Genomic DNA, 18707 nt, shown 5'->3' with positions numbered 1-18707 from the left:
ATTAGATATTAGGCAAAATCTTCCAAGTGTTCAGAGACTGAAACAAAGGTGGCTGTGGGATCCCCTTTTGCCATCTGTGTACGAACGGACAGCGCGGATGTCTACGAGGAATGGTTTAGGTACACTCGATCCCGCCTCGGCACAGGGGAGCATATTTCCCCTGTCCCTTCCCAAAACATCTGGGAATCTGTTGTATCATCAGTCATTTATTCTTTCCCTCCCAGACTATCTCTGTTCTCAAGAAATGGCCTCAAGTTGCACCAGGGGAGGTTTAGATTGGATATTGGGAAAAAAATTCTTCCCCGACAGGGTGGTCAAGCATTGGAATAGGCAGCCCATGGACGTGGTGAAGTCACCATCCCTGGAGGTGTTTAAAAAACGCGTAGATGTGGGGTTCAGGGACATGGTTTAGTGGTGGGCTTAGCAGTCCTGGGTTAGCAGTTGGACTTAATGATCTCAAAGGTCTTTTCCAACCTGAATGATTCTATGATTCTATGTTAGTTAAAGCTCTTGATTAGCTTAACAAGCCCGTTCTTTGGAAAACTGAATTTCTGATTCACAGTTCAGGGGAGAACACTCGTCCTTCAGCAATCTTCCAAGCTCCCTGAAGTAATTTATAATCTGGTGCAGTAACGTCAGGATTGACAGGCAAAAATCTATCCATGTGGGTGAGTATCTGATACTGAAGGTGGGCCGTGTGTCTCTGAGAAGATAAAGCCATGATCTCATCTGTTCATCCTTTTTCACAAGATCCTTTTCTTTTGTCTTGATTCACAGTGTATTCCATCTTCCTTGGGAGAAATGTGAATGTACTTATTTTCTCACAAATCAGGCTGAGCACCTTGCCGTGAACATGTTATGTTCTTTCTTCTTCTTGGCTAGCTGAATCCTCAAACACATACCCGCAGTCTCCAAGCCTCCCATCTGCTGCACCTATCTGCCTTCCAAGACTTTCACCAGGCAACTGTTTTAATATAAGAAACCTTCCTCAGCAAAGTATTGCAGCCAGTACTGCATCTTTAGCTCAAAATTTAGTTTTATACCAGCATCTAGGGTGCCTTTCTAGGTGCGATATGGTACTTAGAGATGCCCACAGAGCAGGCAGAGAGGATGTGGGACCTATGGGCCACCCACACCCTTCTGGAGCAGCAGCTGGAGGCCAGGCTGAAGGCAGCAGGGCAGCTCAAACGGCATCAGATGCCCAGGAGCAAGCAAGCAAGCAAACCCAGCCCACGCCAAGACACAACACAGGCAGCGAGTACGCATTGTCTCCGCTTACGTCTATCCAGTTTTGTTTGACAAGTGTCATGACAAGGACTTTGTCTTCATACGTATTTGTACAGCACCTAATGCAGAGTCCCCAAACTCCGCCAAGGTCTGAGAGCTCATTAAATCCACTATTACGTACGAATCCCAAAGTGAATGACAAAACCTGAGACTTGAAACTGTAATTAATTAGCCAACTTAAGCTGGAACAATCAAGTAATGTCAAGAGGTCATACCACGTGGTTTTTAAAATTTTGCAGATTTTATGTGATTCAATTACATTCATCAACTTATTCACTGTCTGGTAACAGAATCACATAATATCTGAGGTTGGCAAAGACCCACGGAGACAAAGACCCCTCTGCTCAAGCAGGGTCAGCAGGAGCAGGCTGGCCAGGTCCATGCCAGTTGGGTTTGGAGTCTCTCTGAGGATGGAGACTCCACAACCTCCCCGGGCAACCTGTGCCAGTGCTTGGTCACCCTCACAGTGAAAGGGGTTTTTTCTTATGTTGAGTGGAACCTCTTGTGTTCCAGTTTGTGCCCGCTGCCTCCTGTCCTGTCGCTGGGCACCACTGAGAAAAGCCTGGCTCTGCTGCCTTTACTGCCTTCTCTCAGATATCTAGATACATCGATAAGGTCCCTCCAGGTCTCCACCGCTGTGTCAGTGCAGATTTATGGGAGACAAGAGTCAAAAGGGTGAAAAGCAAACAGAGGTGATGGGCAGCAAGAAAGGCTCAAATCAGCAGCAAAAGGAAAATGTGGGTCTGCTGCCAGGTGGGGCAGGGGGCCTGATGCTAAAGGACATGGAAAAGGCTGAGATGTTCAATGCCTCTTTTCCTCAGTCTGTACAGCTAGAGCAGGTACAGAGGTGATCAGGAGAGGGTCTTGAAGTCTGGAAGAAAGCGAATGGGGTCTGGAAGAAAACATCTGACTGGCTCAGTGGATGAGTGGAGAGCAGTGATGTTTCTTATCTTGATCAGTGAAGGGCCATGAAGATCATTAAGGGACCAGAGTATCTGACATACAAGAGGTGGCTGAGACAGCTGGAACTGTTTGGCCTCGAGAAGAGGTGGTTTGGGGTGATCCTACCAATGTGTTTAAATACCTGGTAGAAGACAATAGAGAAGACAGAGCCAGGCTCTTCTCAGTGGTGACCAGCGACAGGGCAAGAGGAAATGGGCACAAACTGAAATACAAGAAGTCCATTTCACATAGGAAATAACTTTTTTACTGTCAGGGTGGTCAAGCACTGGTACAGGCAGAGTCTGCAACCTTGGAGACAGTCAAAACCCAACTGGACACAGTCCTGGGCAACCTGCTCCTGGTGACCCCGCTTATGAGCAGGGGTTGGGTCTCCAGAGGTCCCGGCCAACCTCAGCCATGCTGTGATTCTCCAATAAGCCTCACTAACGTCAAGATAAAGCACGTCCACTGCCCTCCTTCCACATGCAGCAGATCACCATTCCCAATGGATCAGCTACCTTTGATTTCCACACTATTAGCCCAACTGACAACGTAAGTGGCCCATTACCCTCACAGCTCTTAGCCCGACAAAGCTGCTTCAAGACAAGCTTGAGCCTAGGCTAGAAAAGCAGCAGAAATGCCGTTCAAGATTACAGCTCATTTTAGCTCACCTCATCGGCTGTTAACTCAACCACTCTACAACTTGAAGTACAATTTTACGGTGGGCAGGTCTACGGTATGAAAGGCAGTCAGAGTACAGCACGAGTAGGGGTTAGTCTAGCCCCGTTTAGAGCGCCCATGACAAAGCCATGCTCACGGTGTACAAGGTGACACTCAGCTGCACGTGTCCTTCCACTTTTGGGGTGCACCCCCCACGTTTCTCAGGGCTAAGACCCTCCATGATTCTCTCTAAGACGCTTCCAGAGCTTTAGGAAGTTTGGGCAGGCAGAAAATGACAACCAACATGACAACCGCATGCCTTGCTGCAAAATACAAACATCTCAGACAAGACAAACAGAGAATTAATATTAATTTTTCTTAAAAAAAAACCCCAAACCAACCAAGGCACTGCATAAGCATTCCTGCAGCATGGCTGGATATTCTCATTCAAGCTAGGCTGGACCAAGCTGAATCTATTTAAGCATGACTGACACCACTGCCTTAGAGGAAAGACTTGACCCAGGGAGTTTCTGTCGTCCCTCCTTGGGCTGGGCCGGGGAGGAGGAACTGCTCCCAGCCGTTTGGCTCAGCTCCCTCCGGACAGCCCGTCTGTTCATTGATTCAGCAAATCCTTCTGCGTGAACGCTTCCCACTTCGCTTCCAGCAAAGGTTAGCAGGGTTAGTTCAAACCACCAATTTAAACTGTTTAAATTCATCCTGCCAATTTTCCCTGCAGCAAATTAGAGGGTGCTGACACAAGCATGAACCAGGAGACCAGTAATGCACTCGAAAAGGAACGGCTAGGGCACGGCTGGACAGCTAAAAGGACGTTTATCCATAGCTTAAAGCCTCGTTTGCTCTACAGGTCTCCCACCACCACTACGTCGGTGAAGCACGCATGTAGGTGCGGCGTAGGCGGCCGATCTCTGCCAGCACTGCCGCATCACCTCTCCAACCAACAAGCACCGCGGTGCCGGCAGAAGATCCTGGCACACCGGGAGTTTTGACAGGGGCAAGATGGGCATCTTCCGCAGCACCTCGGCTCTCACCGGGAAAGAGCAATGCTGCTGGCTCAAATGAGGATTTATTCTAAAGGAAATGCAGGGAACTGTTTTCTAGGAGTTGGGGAAGGCTGCCGGCTTTCGAGACTGGGAGGAAACGCGTGACAAAAAGCCATGAACTCAGAAACGATAGACTTTTTTTTTTTTTTTTTATGTCAACAAGGGACCAGGACTTCCCACGGTGCGAAAGCTTGCCTCTCTCGGCGAGGCAGAAACCCGCCCGACTTTTTCCAGCCCTTCTGACGGGCTGCACCGCCGCAACCGTTGACTTTTTGGGCAACGTTATTCTAAAAATAACCGGCCGTTCGGGGCCTCGAGCGAAGCGCTGGGCACAGGGCTGACACAAGCATGGGCACAGGGCCCCAGGCGGGGCTGCGGAGGGGCGCGATGCCGGCTGCGGCCCAGCCCTCGCACCCCAGCGCGGCGCCGGGGGGCAGCGGGAGCCCCCCCTGCTGATGCCCCTGGCGGGGGGCGGCTGAGCCCCGGCGCACTCGGTGCAGCGCACTCCGCAGCGCTGGCCCAGGCACGGCGCGGCGGGGAAGCGCCCCCCACCCCCCAGCTGCGCCTCCGAGGCCCATCTCCCACCACGGCAAAGGGGGGTGGCGCCCCCCAGGCCCCCCCTCAGCTCGGACGGGGCTGAGCCCCCGCAAACTCAGCGCACCCTCCGGGCAGGCCAGGCCGGGCCGGGCCGGGCCGGGCCGGGCCCCCCTCCCGCCCCCCGCGCCCCCCCCCCCACCGGAGGAGGGGTGGGGGGGGGCAGGTGCCCGCCGCCGCCGCCGCCGCCGCCGCCGCCGCCGCACCTTGGTCCGGCGGCCGCTGCTCCCCGCCTCCTCCGGCGGCCGTCGTCGCGGCGGGCTCGGTGCGGGCCTGCTGGCGGCGGGCCCAGGTGGAGAGGCGGCTGCGGCAGAGCGGGCAGCACAGGCCCGGGCCCTGCAGGCAGCGCTGGAAGCAGGCGAGACAGAAAGAGTGGCGGCAGGGCGGCGTCACCGCTTCCACCAGCGCCTGGCGGCACACCGGGCACTCCGCCACCGCCAACACCACCTCATCCTCCGCCGCCGCCGCCCCGGCCCGCCCCCGCCGCCGCCGCCCCCGCCGCGCCGGCACCGCGGCCCGGCCGCCGGGCCCCGCCGCCGCCATCTTCTCACACTTTGAAGGGACAGAACGTTGGGGCGCGCGGCCCCGCCCACGACCCACATAATTCATGCGGGGGCACGCCCCTCGCTTAATATTCACGAACACCGCGGCGCGTAGTTCTGCACGGCCCCGCCTCCTCGTTGGCCGCGCCTTTTCGATGAATATTCATGTACCCCCGTTATATAAGGAGGGGCCGCCACCGCTTTTCCTCAGTAGCTGTGCGGCCGAGGGTGGCGCTGGCGGGGCAGTCTGGCCCGCTGCGGGCGGCTCCCCGCGAAGGGGTCCTGGTCCTTGAGGGAGGCGGGTGCCCCTCAGCCCTCGGGCTTGGTGGCTGCGTGTTCCCTCAGCAAATGGCTGTTCTCCAGGCCGTGGCCTGCTGCAGGGGAGACCCTCCACGCTTGGCTGGGGGCGGGGGAGGGGGGTTGTCTTTTATTGCAGCCTGGGATGCTTTGGTGAAGGATGGGATCTCGGGTCGTTCCCACTGGCTTGTCTTTTGTGGACCTGCTTCAAATCGCTGTGATTTCTCAGAGCTTCAGATCCTCTTGGATGGGGGCTCTTGGCAGCCCCGCAGCCTGCCTGTGGGGCAAGCCAGGGCCCTCCAGCTGCTGCTGGCCCTATTCCAAAAAGATCGGGGGGGGTGGGCATCTTCTAACAAGACACCACAAAGCCCCCGTGTGCTTTTCTCTTTTGATTTGCTGTTACTTGCATCTTGGGCTCTCCTGGCTGGCTGTAGCAGTGGGGCAGCTCCGGGGATGGGGTCAGCAGGTGACAAACCAGCAGAGCACGGAGGCCAGTACCACACCAACCCTTTGGTTTAACCTTTCTGGGTAAGAACCTGCTTGTAGGTATCCAGCTGGTGCTTTTACTCAGTGACCGAAGTGCTCAGCTCCACTTGATGTGAAGGAACCCAAATCCCCAACCTGTAGCCTCGGGCTAACCCCTTCCTCCCAGCCCTGCGCCCACATCCCAAAAATTTCTGGTCACTCCTAACCTGTTTTCTATGGCCCCTTGAAACAGGGGCTTAAAATCCATCACAAGTCTCCAACGTCTACTAAATAACTCGCTGAGAGGGGTGTAAGAGTCGGTCTAAAGAGAACACATTATTGTCTCGGCATGGCTAACAAAGACCTGGAGATGGAATGTGGTCCATCCCATGACAGAGGGGTAAAAGGAGTGGTGGGACAGGTCCTACTCTTGCCTAATTTAAGGTGTAAGGGGCAGGAGGTTTAGGAAATCATCTCATTGAAACGATGTGCTTGCAGACAGAGCCCACGAAACTCTGTTCTTTGTGGATTCTGCGGTATTTAGTAATGCATCCCATTTAGTACAGAACATTCATTTACATTTCTCATACCCGGTTCCTGTTTGCGCAGGATATTTTGATGTGCAATATCTTTGAGGTGCGTGTCTTTCCGTCAGGCTAGTTGAAAGGGCCAGCTGGTTAGGCAGTGCTTAGTCCTGTAAGGCCTCCTTAGTCCAAGCTAAGAAATTAGGCTAAAAACCTTACAAAACTGTGCTCCTGCCTATGGGTGCTGCAGGTAGCCTTGCAGCTGCAGGAGCAGCATTGCTGTACAGCCACTGCTGTCAGCGTTTGAAGGTTTAATGATGCGGTGTTGATTATTTTCATTAGCAACATTTAACAAATAGTCCTCAGGGGCTTAATATGAGGAGCAGTCATTTCTGAAGGAAGACTGACAACGCTTGGCCTGCAGTGTTAAACGATTTAGCAAATGAGGAGGAGAGCTTCAGCATTCGTGGAACAGACTGATGATTTAACAAACAGCTTTTACTGAGAGAGAAAGGCTTTGAACTATTTTCTTCCTGAGAGGTGCTGTATCCTATGGGAGAGCCTCAGAGGAAGAGATGCAAAATCACATGTAATCATCCTGGGGTTGCTGGGGGGGAAGGAAGAGTGTGGGAAAGAGGTTGCAAAGCAGAGCTGGCATAGAGGGGATGTGCATCCAGAGCAGAGTAGGCAAGGAAAAAGAGGCAGCAAACAGGCTTTGAAAACAAGCAAGACAGCAAGGCATGGGCATGAGCAAGGGGTAGCTCATAGTCTTAAGGCTCCATTACTTCCCTGAGGCAGGAGGAAGGGACATGGGTTAACAGGGCCAGCAAGGACACCAGGACAAGAATTATGCGAGATCTATATTTGACAATGGAAAAAAATCCAACTTTTCTTATGACAGGGGTAGGCTCAGCTCATTGCACAGGGGGGAGGCAGGCTGCCAGCAGTGGAGGTCTTTAAGAACAGGATGAATAAGCATTGCTCAGGAGCAACAACAAGGCATGGGCTGCCGGCAGGATGAGCTCGGTGCATACAGCAAACCCCAGCTCCCTCCTCTGGTGTCATCAGCTGCCTGAGGAGCTGATTCTTGGGATCTGTTTCATGGTGGCTCCACTTTTCCCTTTCCCCCTCCAGGCAGGGTTTGCAGAGCGATACAGTTCCAGGAGGGAAGGGATGAGGAGAGGAGCTGTGGCATCTAAATGTATGTGCTTTCCTTGGGAACTGGGGGAACTGAAATCTCCCTGCCATGTTGCTGGTGAGGGGGGGACAAAGCTCACTGGCTGGTTATTAAAGACAAATGCTATGTGAAGTTTGAGATCTTTGTGATGTCACGCCCCAGCATTGCCCAGGGGGGTGCAGGACTCATGGAAAATCGAGCTCTCAAGGTCCCTGAGGGGCTGTTCAGTCACCCCTTATCCCTGCAGTGGGATCAACTCAGCCCGAGTCACTCCTGAGCAATGCTTATTCATCCTGTTCTTAAAGGCCTCCACTGCCGGCAGCCTGCCTCCCCCCTGTGCAATGAGCTGAGCCTACCCCTGTCATAAGAAAAGTTGGATTTTTTTCCATTGTCAAATATAGATCTCGCATAATTCTTGTCCTGGTGTCCTTGCTGGCCCTGTTAACCCATGTCCCTTCCTCCTGCCTCAGGGAAGTAATGGAGCCTTAAGACTATGAGCTACCTTGGTGCAGCTGCTCCCTGAATTGAAGTGCTGGGGTTGGGAGGTGAGTCCAGATCTCGGAAAAGGAAAGGGGCTTGTGTTACATCCCAAAGCTTGGTTTTCCTTCTCCTTTCCCACATCTGAAACTAGGAGCGGGGGGGGGGGGGGGACGGACCAGCTTCCCTGTCCCTTCTAACCCGTCAGGTCTGCCCTCTGCCATCCTGCTCTTTAAGGCCACATCTGTACTAGACAAGTAATCAGTATCGGGATGCATCCCCAGTGAATTGTTAGAAAGGTCCTTGGCACAGTTTTGGCCTCAAACAACTAGCCCCATCCTAACCCAGCTCATTGCCAGGCATGGTTTTGGGGCTACTGGGGCAACAGGCTGTTCTTCAAAAGTAGTTCAGATGTGGCCGCCCTGTTTGGGAAGAAAGAAAGCACTTAATAGTGTGGCTTTAGCCTGGATAAGAACTATTTCATTTGTTAGCAGCTACAGGGTCCATCTGTGGAGCCACAAATTGCTGTGACATGTACCACAACCGGTGTGGCACCTTGGGAAGATGTGGGAGTGGGCAGGTGGGTGAGGGTGGCTGCGCTACCTTGGCAGCACCTTGCTGCCACCGCCTCCGTGCTGTCAAAATCCCACCGGGTGCCTATCTTCAGACACCTGAACTGCTGCAAAATCTGCGTTCCCCGTGATGAGTTTGAGAAGGATATCTGCTTGGAAAGCCCACCAGCAGGCCTCCGAGCTGGCCTGCCGTGAGTGAGGCTGCATGCAGGCTCGTGAGGTTGGGCCACAGCTTGTCAGGGTGTTAAATGTGAGGAGTGGGGGATGCACAGTCCCCGTGCAGGCGGGAGGCCTGGCCATCTCCCCAGCTCTTCTTGCTTCCCAGGTTATCGCGTGTGCTGCATCAAGAAGGCATCTCGTCTCTCTGCTTTATGTTGATCCTGGAGCTCTGCTTCAATATTGGGGCAGCACCAAGTGCACGGGATACTTGGTAACATCTCAGCGTCCTGGGAGATGAGTTAGCAGGGAAGGAAGAGGGGGATGAACCATCCTGGTCACATTTCTCTGAAACTTCTCCTGGGCTGAGTTTGCTCATTCCTGCACCAGCTGTGGGAGCTGAGGTTGGGGTATTGGGACTCACACGGAAAGCAGGAGGGGTTGTTTCTTCTGCCAGACTAGGGAAGGGGGGATGTGGGGCAATCGGGACTTTGTCAGTCACCTGCCACAAGTTTGATTGATCTCATGCACCCTGGGAATGAGGGGAAGATGGGTATAACAGTTTTTTCAGGAGATTTGTTCCCTCTTAGTTTTAGGTCACTGTGGCCACCAGATCCCTTTGGTGCCTCTCCATCCTTCTGATACCTCCAGCACTTCCTCATTGCTGTCATATAGTTGGAGTTTATTTATCCATAGCTGAGCAGAGCTCTCAGGTTTTGCATCAAGGGTAGTGGAAGCCTTCAGGGACCTTACATTGCTGAGACAGTGATAGTAGGAGAGACAACTGCTCGTGCAAGGATGTTCAGAGGCTTCTGGAAGCCATCATGGAGGGGCAGGGCAGAGGGTTTGGATGGGACATGCATGAGGTAGCAGTAAAGGCCACCAAACCATCAGCTCATGGGCGTGTTTTTGGGGCATCTGATTAGGGAGTGGGTTATTTGGGTTTTTTTCTTGCAAAGCCATGTGCTGAGCAGGACAGAGCACAGAGAAGCCATGCCTTGAGTTTGCACATCCTGTTTTCCAAGCCTAACACCCTTAACAAGCAGCAGTAAATGTGTTTAAGGGAAGTTCACCCCAGTCCAGACAACCAGGGGTGCTGGACTGGTTTTACCCATGCTCCCCGCTTCAGTGCTGTAGGGGCAGGAGGTCTTTGAGCTCAGAGGCGCTCCCCTGGTGTGTTAATGTCTTCGTTACGTGGGGTGTTGGGAGGTGGGTGGTGTGGACGCCCAGTTGACCATGACAACTACACCTCTGCTGCATGGCAGCCTTCAGTCAGAGGGCTGGACATGGCGATCCAGATGGCTGCTACGCTTCGGTCCAAGGTAGCCTCTAAATGAGTGCCAAGAGCTTGCCAGGGGTTCTTTACTTGCTATGTCACCCACGCTTCTATCTTTAGTGGTCTCTAGTTTAGCTGTCAATTGACTAAAAGGGTATCAGTGCATTGATCCTCGCTGTTGTGGGGATCCACAAAATGCTGGTTGACAAAAAAGTTGATTTACAGGAAACAATGTCAGCACATATGTTGTCACTGACAGGTGCATTCAACCTCTTCACAAAGAAGTGGGGACCCTGAAGCATTCCCAAATGACCAGTCCCAATCTTGTAGTATCTCGCTCTTTTGCCTGAATTTCTCTTATTGAAATTTAAGCCAGGGATTTGTCCAGTCCCACTGGGATTGTCTGCCCCTACCTGCCATCCTGACTGGACGAGTCTTTGTATTACGTATCTCTATGGCAAGTGGAGGAAGAAATCTCAAATTGCAGTGCAGCTCAGAAGACATACTTCTTCTCACAGGGCTGCCCCAGCCATGGTCCTGCTTTGGTGCCCCTGGTTGCTACCCCTCCACTCCTTCTGCTCTCCAGCCTGGCTGCTTCAGCAGCTCATCCCAGGACACTGTTTTCTACCAGGTTCATCTTCGAGTGTGCAAGAACCTATTTCTTAGCCCTCAACTTGGCCAAGGTGACTTTATGTTTCGTTTTTTGTTTTTCCTGGGAAGACCAAAGGTGCATCGAGCCTGTGTGTGGCTTTATTTTACAAAGCCAGACAGAGCTCTCACCTTTCTGTGTATTGGCTGAAATGCAGACTTAGTAGTGCTTGGGCTGGATGTCACCCTGATAGCATTTGTACTCGGGCTCTGAGAGTGTGCCTTGGCACTGCAGGTTTCTGCATTCAGGAGCCTGAATCAGCTTGAAAAACTGTTTTGTTTTGGAGTGGGTTTTTTTGGCATTTTTAAGCAAGCCTTAGAATCCCCCTCCAGAGGAACTTGGTGCTTCCTTTGGCAAAGGAGCTGGTGCAGGGATTTCTGTCCACCCAGCTACATGGCGCGTGTTTGCCACACCTCCTTTAAAGGTGGTCCCTCTCCAGCTAGGTCAGTGGTCACACCAGCACCCCTGGCTTTTCTGTGTGCAGGGGAGGTGGATCAGAGAAGATCAGAGGAGGCAGAGCCTCTGCACTGGTTGCTACAGAAATTTCTTGTGCTTCTCTTTTGCTTCTCATCTACTTACTGGGGCACCAAAACAGTCTGTCTTATCACCATATTTTAGAGTCAGATCCCTGTCTGAGGAAGCCTCTCAGCTGCCCTAGACATTGGGTTGGCAGCAGAGAAAAACGTGGCTGCAGAGGCAGATGTGAAGCCCTATGCTTTTGGGCCTCCTTGACAGAGCCACAGTTGGAGCGAGGAAGGGAAGATCCATGCCCAAGAAACAGCCTCTAAATGAGTGCCAAGAGCTTGCCAGGGGTTCTTTACTTGCTATGTCACCCACGCTTCTATCTTTAGTGGTCTCTAGTTTAGCTGTCAAATGACTAAAAGGATATCAGTGCATTGATCCTCGCTGTTGTGGGGATCCACAAAATGCTGGTTGACAAAAAAGTTGATTTACAAGAAACAAAAAAAAAATTGTAGTGACTTTATTAAGACAAATGATGATGTGAAAGAGGCAGCGGTTTGGTGCTGGGACTGGACTTAGTCCAGCAACTCGGGTGCTTGTCCTGTAGATGCTGCTACTGGATGGAATCAGATGGGGCATGTTATTCCTGCGGACACCAAATAAGACGTCTGCTCCTCAGGATGAGCCTGAGCTAGGGAGCCCTTGGGGAGGGACAGAGAACATGGGAAGAGGAGACAGTTCCCCAGCAAAGTCACTCATGGGACAAGCTGCCATGCAGAGCTTCAGCTCTCTGCAGAGATCCTAGTGACAGTGGATTTGGAAAGAGATCTCTGCCAGATATTCTCCCAAATTACTTCTGCACATCCAGCCCACCCTGGACAGAACTTGGTTTCTGTCTCCAGCTTGTCTTCCAACTCAACGCCTGCAAGGGGCAACAGTTTTAAACTGAGAGAGGGGAGATTTAGGTTGGACATGAGGAAGAAACCCTTCCCCGTGAGGGCGGCGAGGCGCTGGCCCAGGCTGCCCAGAGCAGCTGTGGGTGCCCCATCCCTGGCAGGGCTCAAGGCCAGGCTGGACGGGGCTGGGAGCAGCCTGGGCTGGGGGGAGGGGGCCCTGCCCCTGGCCGCGGGTGGGACTGGGTGGTCCTGAAGGTCCCTTCCAGCCCAAACCCTTCTGTGACTCAACTCAGGACATGCGGAGCTCACCGCTGGCCTGCAGAGGGTATCCTAAGCCCATGCAAGGCTCCAGCCACGCATCCCGCCACCCCAAGCCAAAACTTCTGCCTTGCCAGGCTGCCGGGGAACATTTCTTTGCTTCTCACCTCTCCTGAGGAGCTGGCAGGGTGTTACCACCATCGTTTCTCTTTGTGGATCTCCCAGCGATGATGCTGGCCCTGGCCAGACACTTGTCATGGGGCGCAGCTGGGGATGTGTCGCAGGAGATAATGGGCAGCCCCATGGCGCTGTGCTCCCCCATTCTTCCTCTCTGTCCTTCCCCCTTGCTTTGCTCAGCCTCTCGTCACCCCTCTCTCTCTTATTTTGTTGCTGATCTCCATCCCTGGAGGGGATCTCTTACTGTCCTCTCCGTATCGCTGGTTTGCCCTAGTTATAGAATATTTGCTGTGTGCTGGTCTTGTGCTTGGCAACACGCTCAGGCACTAAAACAATTACCAGATTTCCCATTCCAGGTTGGGCTACGTGGTCCCACTGGTGAATTATCTTTTTAAGCCTCACCGGTGACTGACTGCCTTAAACGCCACGAAGGTGCAGCCTTAGAGCTCTTAAGTCCTCCAGCACTCAGATTCATGCAAAAATAACCACTGCCTGCGGTAGTTACGGCTGTTGGTGTGGGGAGCAGACATTCTCAGATGCTGGCCACCCAGAGCTGGCATGTGCTCTTGTAGAGTTTGACCGAATCCTGCTGCAACTCCACAAAGCCCTTGGGAACTCCCTTTGCATTTAAGGTGCTGTAACAAATTATGGTGCCTCCAGCACCAGTTGTGCATGTTGTTAGATCACTGTAGTGTGACATGTAAAAGCTGTTCCTCCTTTTCCCTGGAGCAGGAGCCAAGTAGGGTGATGCCCTCTGTAGACAGCCTTTGTAGCTCCAGGTGTGGTACAAGACACACCAAAGCTCCCGAGCGAGGCTGTTTCACATGTGGTCCATTGGGCACAGCAAGCTTTGGGACTGCTCCACAGTGAGGGCTCTGCTTGAATGTCCCCCAGACACAGTTGCCTTCAAGAGACCTTCAGGAGGAGCTCTCATGGGCATTCATTGCTTGTCAGGACGGGAGCTGGAAACCGGATGCTGGATAAAGTGATGTCTGTATTAGAACTGCAGCCAGAGGCAGCTTCCCCAAGCTGCTGCGTCATGAGGAGGTGCTGACTGCTTGCAGGCAAGGTGTCTCCTTGCAGCTCCAGGAGACCTTCAGTGCTGACTTCTAGCTTGGAGGCACACCTCCAGCCATCACTGAACCAAAGCCAGGCCGTGGGTCAGGCTGCAGAGGTGGCTGCAATGAGCCTGTCAAGGAGTTCAAGGGTTATACCATCAGTCACGGGAAGGAGGTAGCTCCTCTCCCATGGTTTCACTGCTGTGAATTACAGCGTTACTCCACTGGTGGTTTAACGCATGAGAAGGAACAGCATGAAAACAGGACAAGGTTCAGCCCGAAGGATCCTTGCCAGTTTTCCTCTTCCTATTCCGGTCGGAGCTGAGGAGCCAGCAGTTAGAGGAGCTTCCTGGACATCATGCAGGAAGGCAAGACTGACTCCACAGCTCAGAGAGAGATGTTTTGCTTCCCCATCCAGCTGTCCATCTCTGCATGGTGCCTTGAGGGACCAGTGGGGAACAGAGCCACCCAAGCCATCAGCCCCAATTATCCAAATGTGTCTTTTTACCTCCTGGTGGCTTCTGTGCCTAAGGTGAAGGAGGGCTGTTGAGTTCGGCCAGGAGTTCCTTGGAGTCTTATATTCCTGCCCAACCCGTGTGTGGGCTCAAGGCTTTGAGAGGTGGAGGAGACAGACTTCTTTGTGGTGGCTGCTCTTGGAAATGGAGGAGAATTCACAGCGGCTGCCTGCTGGAAAGGCCAAAAAAGGGGACAAAGAGGAGAAAGGCTGATAGGAAGCCTTTCCAGGGTATCCAGATCACAGCTGATGCTCTCCGAGCATGACAACATCCTTCTGTAGAGAGAGTACAATGGCAGTGCAACGTAGAGGTGACAAAAGTGACAAGACCCCTCCATGAGGAGGCAGCAAGAGGGAGGGATAAAACCCACCAAAACAAGGTGGTGTGGGAAAGCAGATGGAGGGGATCAGTCGGGGCTGTGCCTCAGCTGTGTTTGAAATCTGCAGCAAGGCTAAGGCTGGGCTGCCAGTGTTGGTATATCTTCTGGTCTTGGGGGGGTCTCTGAAGATAGGACTCTTGCTCTCCTGGAAGGCTGGGCTGGAGCTGGGGGCTTGAGGAGGTACCGTGAGCTTGTGTGTCTCTCCAGAAGTGGCATGAACAAGCTTTCAAATCCTCAGGTGAGGAGAGGAAACCCACAAGGCTCCCGGTGTAGGATGGGAGTTTTGTGAAGTTGTGGCATGAAGAAAATATAGATTTTGCTCAATTTACCGTACCCTGCAGAATATGGCAGAAGCTTCATCCCATTTTTGGCTGTCTCCATTGACTCTAGCTTGGACCTCTGGCATGCTGATGTGGGATGCATTGACTCCTTGAAGGCATGCCAAGACATGGTTGCTAGTCGTCAACAAGTATGGAGGAAGGCTGTGGAGCTACAGCAGGAATCCTGCCTCAGCTTTGGCCAACCCCAAATTTGTGTGACAGCATATCTGCCCTCCCACTGGCCACAGTTCCCACAAGGCTGTGATGGTTTTGCTCAGGGTTTCATGCCACAGCCTGTGTTTAAAAAAAACCACCAGAAACCACTCATGGGAGGTGATTTTCCCCGCTTGATGAAAGGAGGTTGGTGCCAGCCTGGGTTGTTTAGTTGGCTAAGGGTCAGTGGGGCGGGCTGGCTGCAAGGCTTGAACATGGACTGTGGTTTTTGCTGTGGGATGACTGATAATTGGGATTTACTTCTGCAGTCCCCAGGATGGGCAGCCTTCATGCCCAGGCAGAAGAAACCACATCAGGCTACATGTTTTTGCAGCCATATGTCAAGTGAGGCAGGAGCTCCTCCATCCCTGGGGCAGGACTTACTGCTGCAGCCAGATTTCTTTAGTCCAGCTTGCAATGGTTCATGGTCCTGCAGGTTTCCAGCTCCATCGCCTGCATCTGACAGCCCTTGCATGAGCGATTCTCCTGGCCCGCAGACATGCACCAGATCAAACATTGGGACACTGGGCTACAAACTTCCAGGGAAAGGTATGGTGTGCAGCCAGCTCCTCCAGCCCACAGTCCAGCCAGCTCACGATCCTGCCAGGAGGCTAGGTGGTGGGGGATGTTATTGGAGCCCATGCTGTTTATTCAGTAGTTTGTAGGGGAATCTCAGTTTTCATTTGGAAAAAAAAAAAAAAAAAAAAAGGAATCATCTCGTCTTCTTGATTGCCCAGAAAACATGGAGCGAGTTTGACCTGGAGGCTCAGGAACCAGAAGGCAAATAAAAAGGACCCAAGTTTTATTATATGCAAGCCAATCCCATGGTTTTTGAAGCCTGATTCATGATTGCAGATGGATTGATGTTGGCAGTATGAAACTGTCAGACGGATTAATTTGGAGATGAAGATAAAGAGCCTCGTTTTTGCCAAAGAGTGAATGTATTCTTTATGAGATGCAAGAGAGATGTAACACAGCACCTTGCTCCTGACAAGGCTGGCCTTTATTTCCTGGGTCTGCACTTAGGACATGGCTGAACTTTCCCATAAGTTTTAGCCCAGATGCGGGGCCACGATCTACAGTTCTGAATTCAGCTGTTGCTGTTACAGCAGAGACGCAAAATAACTTCATTGACTTGGGCTTCACGTCCCCATTTTTCTAAGCACTTTCATAACTTCCCCACAGACCTACACTACAAATGGGCTTTTCAAGTCCGCCCTGTGCAAGGGAAGAGCTGGGAGAGGAAGGACCGGCTGTTCCTGGTGGGAGCTGGAAGGACCCCGCTGTTTAGCCAAACCCCTTTAACATCTTTATCGAGGCATGAGAAGAAAATAGAGGGGCATTGCTAGCAAAATTTGCAGGGAGCTGGAATGAGTGGAGCAGTGAAACAAGGGAAGCTGGGTTAGGTGGTGAGAAGCCAGGACCACCAGGTGAGTTGAACCTGGCCGGTGTGAATTTGTACTGCATGGAGCTCTCAGTGCACAGATAATGCAGCTGGGACAGTAAGATGGGGAAAAAAATACAGTTCCTCCAACCACAGCATGGGACACCCCCTTTCCAGACCTACACAGAGGCTTCAGGGCTGCCGACCCATCACTCAGAGGAGCAGTAGGCAGCATGGACCAGCCCGGGCTTTGAATTGCTCTGACACATCAGATGCTGTAATGCACAAGGCATGTTGCTGCCTTCTCTAAATAACAGCTTTGTAGTTCGTCTTGAAGGTGTGTGGTCACGTCAGGATTGCTCCAGTTAGCCCTGAAATGCAACAGCAAGGCACTGCTTGTGCTTTTCATAGGTAGTAGGTGCCAGATGATGTGCAGAGCAGCCCGGCGTTATCTATGTTCCCCTGGAGTGACTTGGTCCTTCAGCAGAATCATGCCTGCAATTCGCAGGGGAGGGCACCAAGTGGTAAAATTATTTTTAGAGCTTGTAAATAAGTAGACCTGTGACAATCCCTGCAGACAACCCAACCAGGGGCAACAGTCTCGTGCTCTGTGTGCAGGGCTGTGCTCTTCAAGGATCACAGACATGCCTGTATGGGAGAGTCAAGGTGGGGTGAGGACTTAACCTGCATTTGCTAGCTGTGGTTAGATGATTGCCACCTTCTTCCTAAAAGATGCATCCAGCCCATGTGTGTGCAGAAATCCATCTTCACTTCTTTCTTATGCTCAGCAGCTTAAAGAGAAAATAAAGCTGATGATTTAAAGTGCTATTGAATCAGGTTTCTTATTACAAAGGAGATTTCCCTTGTATCCAGCTCCAGGAACAGGCACCTGCAGACATAGTTTAGTAAAGGGGGATGTGTTTGGCTCCTGGGGCAGGGCTAGAGACAGAGGGGAAGAAGAAATGGGTGGAAAGAAGAGTTTTTGCTGTAGGAATTCCCCTTGACTGCTTTCCTTTCTGAGCCAAATGGGGCACATGGCTGGTGTGGCCAGGATTAGGGGTTTGGGGACACCTTGGAGCTGTTGGCAGACTGATGGCTTGGTGCCATTCTCAAGGGGGTTGGCGGCGGGCACAAAGATCTCACACCCTGGAAAGCCCAATCCCGAGCTTGAATTGATGGAGGAAAATAAATAACTTGGCTGATGGAGGAGATCCCTGGTCACCTGGTGCCAGAGGGATCGCAGATGATGACAGTCTCTCCCCTGCCAGTGGTGCGAGGAAGCTGAAGGAGATGAGAAGAGAGCATTCCCATGGTGTAGCGATGAAGGCATTTGCAAAGGAGGAGCCCAGGGCTCCTGCAAGGTCTGGGACCTCTGTCCAAGCCTGCCCCATGGGGGAACATGGGCATGAAGGTGTTCAGCACTGTGCTAAAGCCAGTATTTCTTGTGCTTAATAAAGCATCTTGCTCTAATCACCCCTGGAAGCAGTATGAAAAATGGGCCTCGGGGGTCTAAGGAAGCTGCAGAAACCCATCATCTCCACAATAAACTGGTGGCCCTGAGTTATTTTGGCTGTGGGAAGCTGTGCTGCTGAGTGGACACAGCTGCTCAGGGAGGATCCAGCGCTTCCCAGCTTCTCCACGAAGGTCCTGGAGAGCAGAAAGCTGAGCCCCCCAGGCAGGCAGGGCAGGGCTGGCAGCCAGAGCTGGACAACTTCATGCAGAATTTGGGGAGCAGCAGGAACAGGAGCAACATGTGGGGTGGTGAGGTGGCTTCTCCAGGAGCAACTGCGTGACCGGTGGCTTTCCATCCGATGGCATTCCATGCCTGGCAGCTCTGTGCTGTGGAGACAAAGGGCAAGCCGAGGTGTGAGTGCTGCTCTCTGCTCTGCTGGGGTGGCAGGAGGAAGATTTGGGGTGGTGGCTTGGGGCAAGGGGAGTTCCTGCAGGCAGGGGCTACGCTGGTCATTTGGGATGGCTTTATGCAGCTGGAGGAACATAAAGCAGCTGGTGAGGAGAGTGGGCTCGACCACTTTGTCCTGCTGGAACCTCTGCCCCTGCGTGCTGTGGGTATGGGTGGGATAGCTGCACCCCACTGCCTCGGGTGGGAAGGAGCCCATCGGTGGGACTGGAAAGGGAACTGGGCTTTACTGGGAAGGAAGTCAGGGCACCGGGGAACCTGGGTGGTGGAGCAGAGCCCTGGGAGCGGAGGCTGCAGCCTGGTGTTCTGCTTTGTCCTGCTGGGAGCGTGGGATGCTCGGGGCTGTGCCAGGGCCAGCTGCACCCCGGGATGGGGTAGATGCGTCTGCGGGGGCTCAGCCCCAGCGTGGGGGTTTAAACCTCTCCCGGGGTGGGGGTGGGGATTGAGC

At 52.8% G+C, this 18707-nt stretch overlaps 1 protein-coding gene across 1 annotated transcript in view; it reads left to right on the top strand.

Annotated features, from left to right (window-relative positions):
* The first annotated feature begins 18320 nt into the window (after positions 1-18320).
* CHRDL2 (chordin like 2) overlaps positions 18321-18707 on the top strand; it is a 29272-nt gene continuing 28885 nt past the window's right edge. The window contains 1 exon segment of the mRNA XM_056327683.1: positions 18321-18408. Within this exon segment, the coding sequence (XP_056183658.1) occupies positions 18321-18408 (88 nt within the window).

The sequence above is a fragment of the Falco biarmicus genome, chromosome 2, assembly GCF_023638135.1.
Source record: "Falco biarmicus isolate bFalBia1 chromosome 2, bFalBia1.pri, whole genome shotgun sequence".
Classification (NCBI taxonomy): domain Eukaryota; kingdom Metazoa; phylum Chordata; class Aves; order Falconiformes; family Falconidae; genus Falco; species Falco biarmicus.
This window is presented reverse-complemented; position numbering and strand designations above follow the sequence as displayed.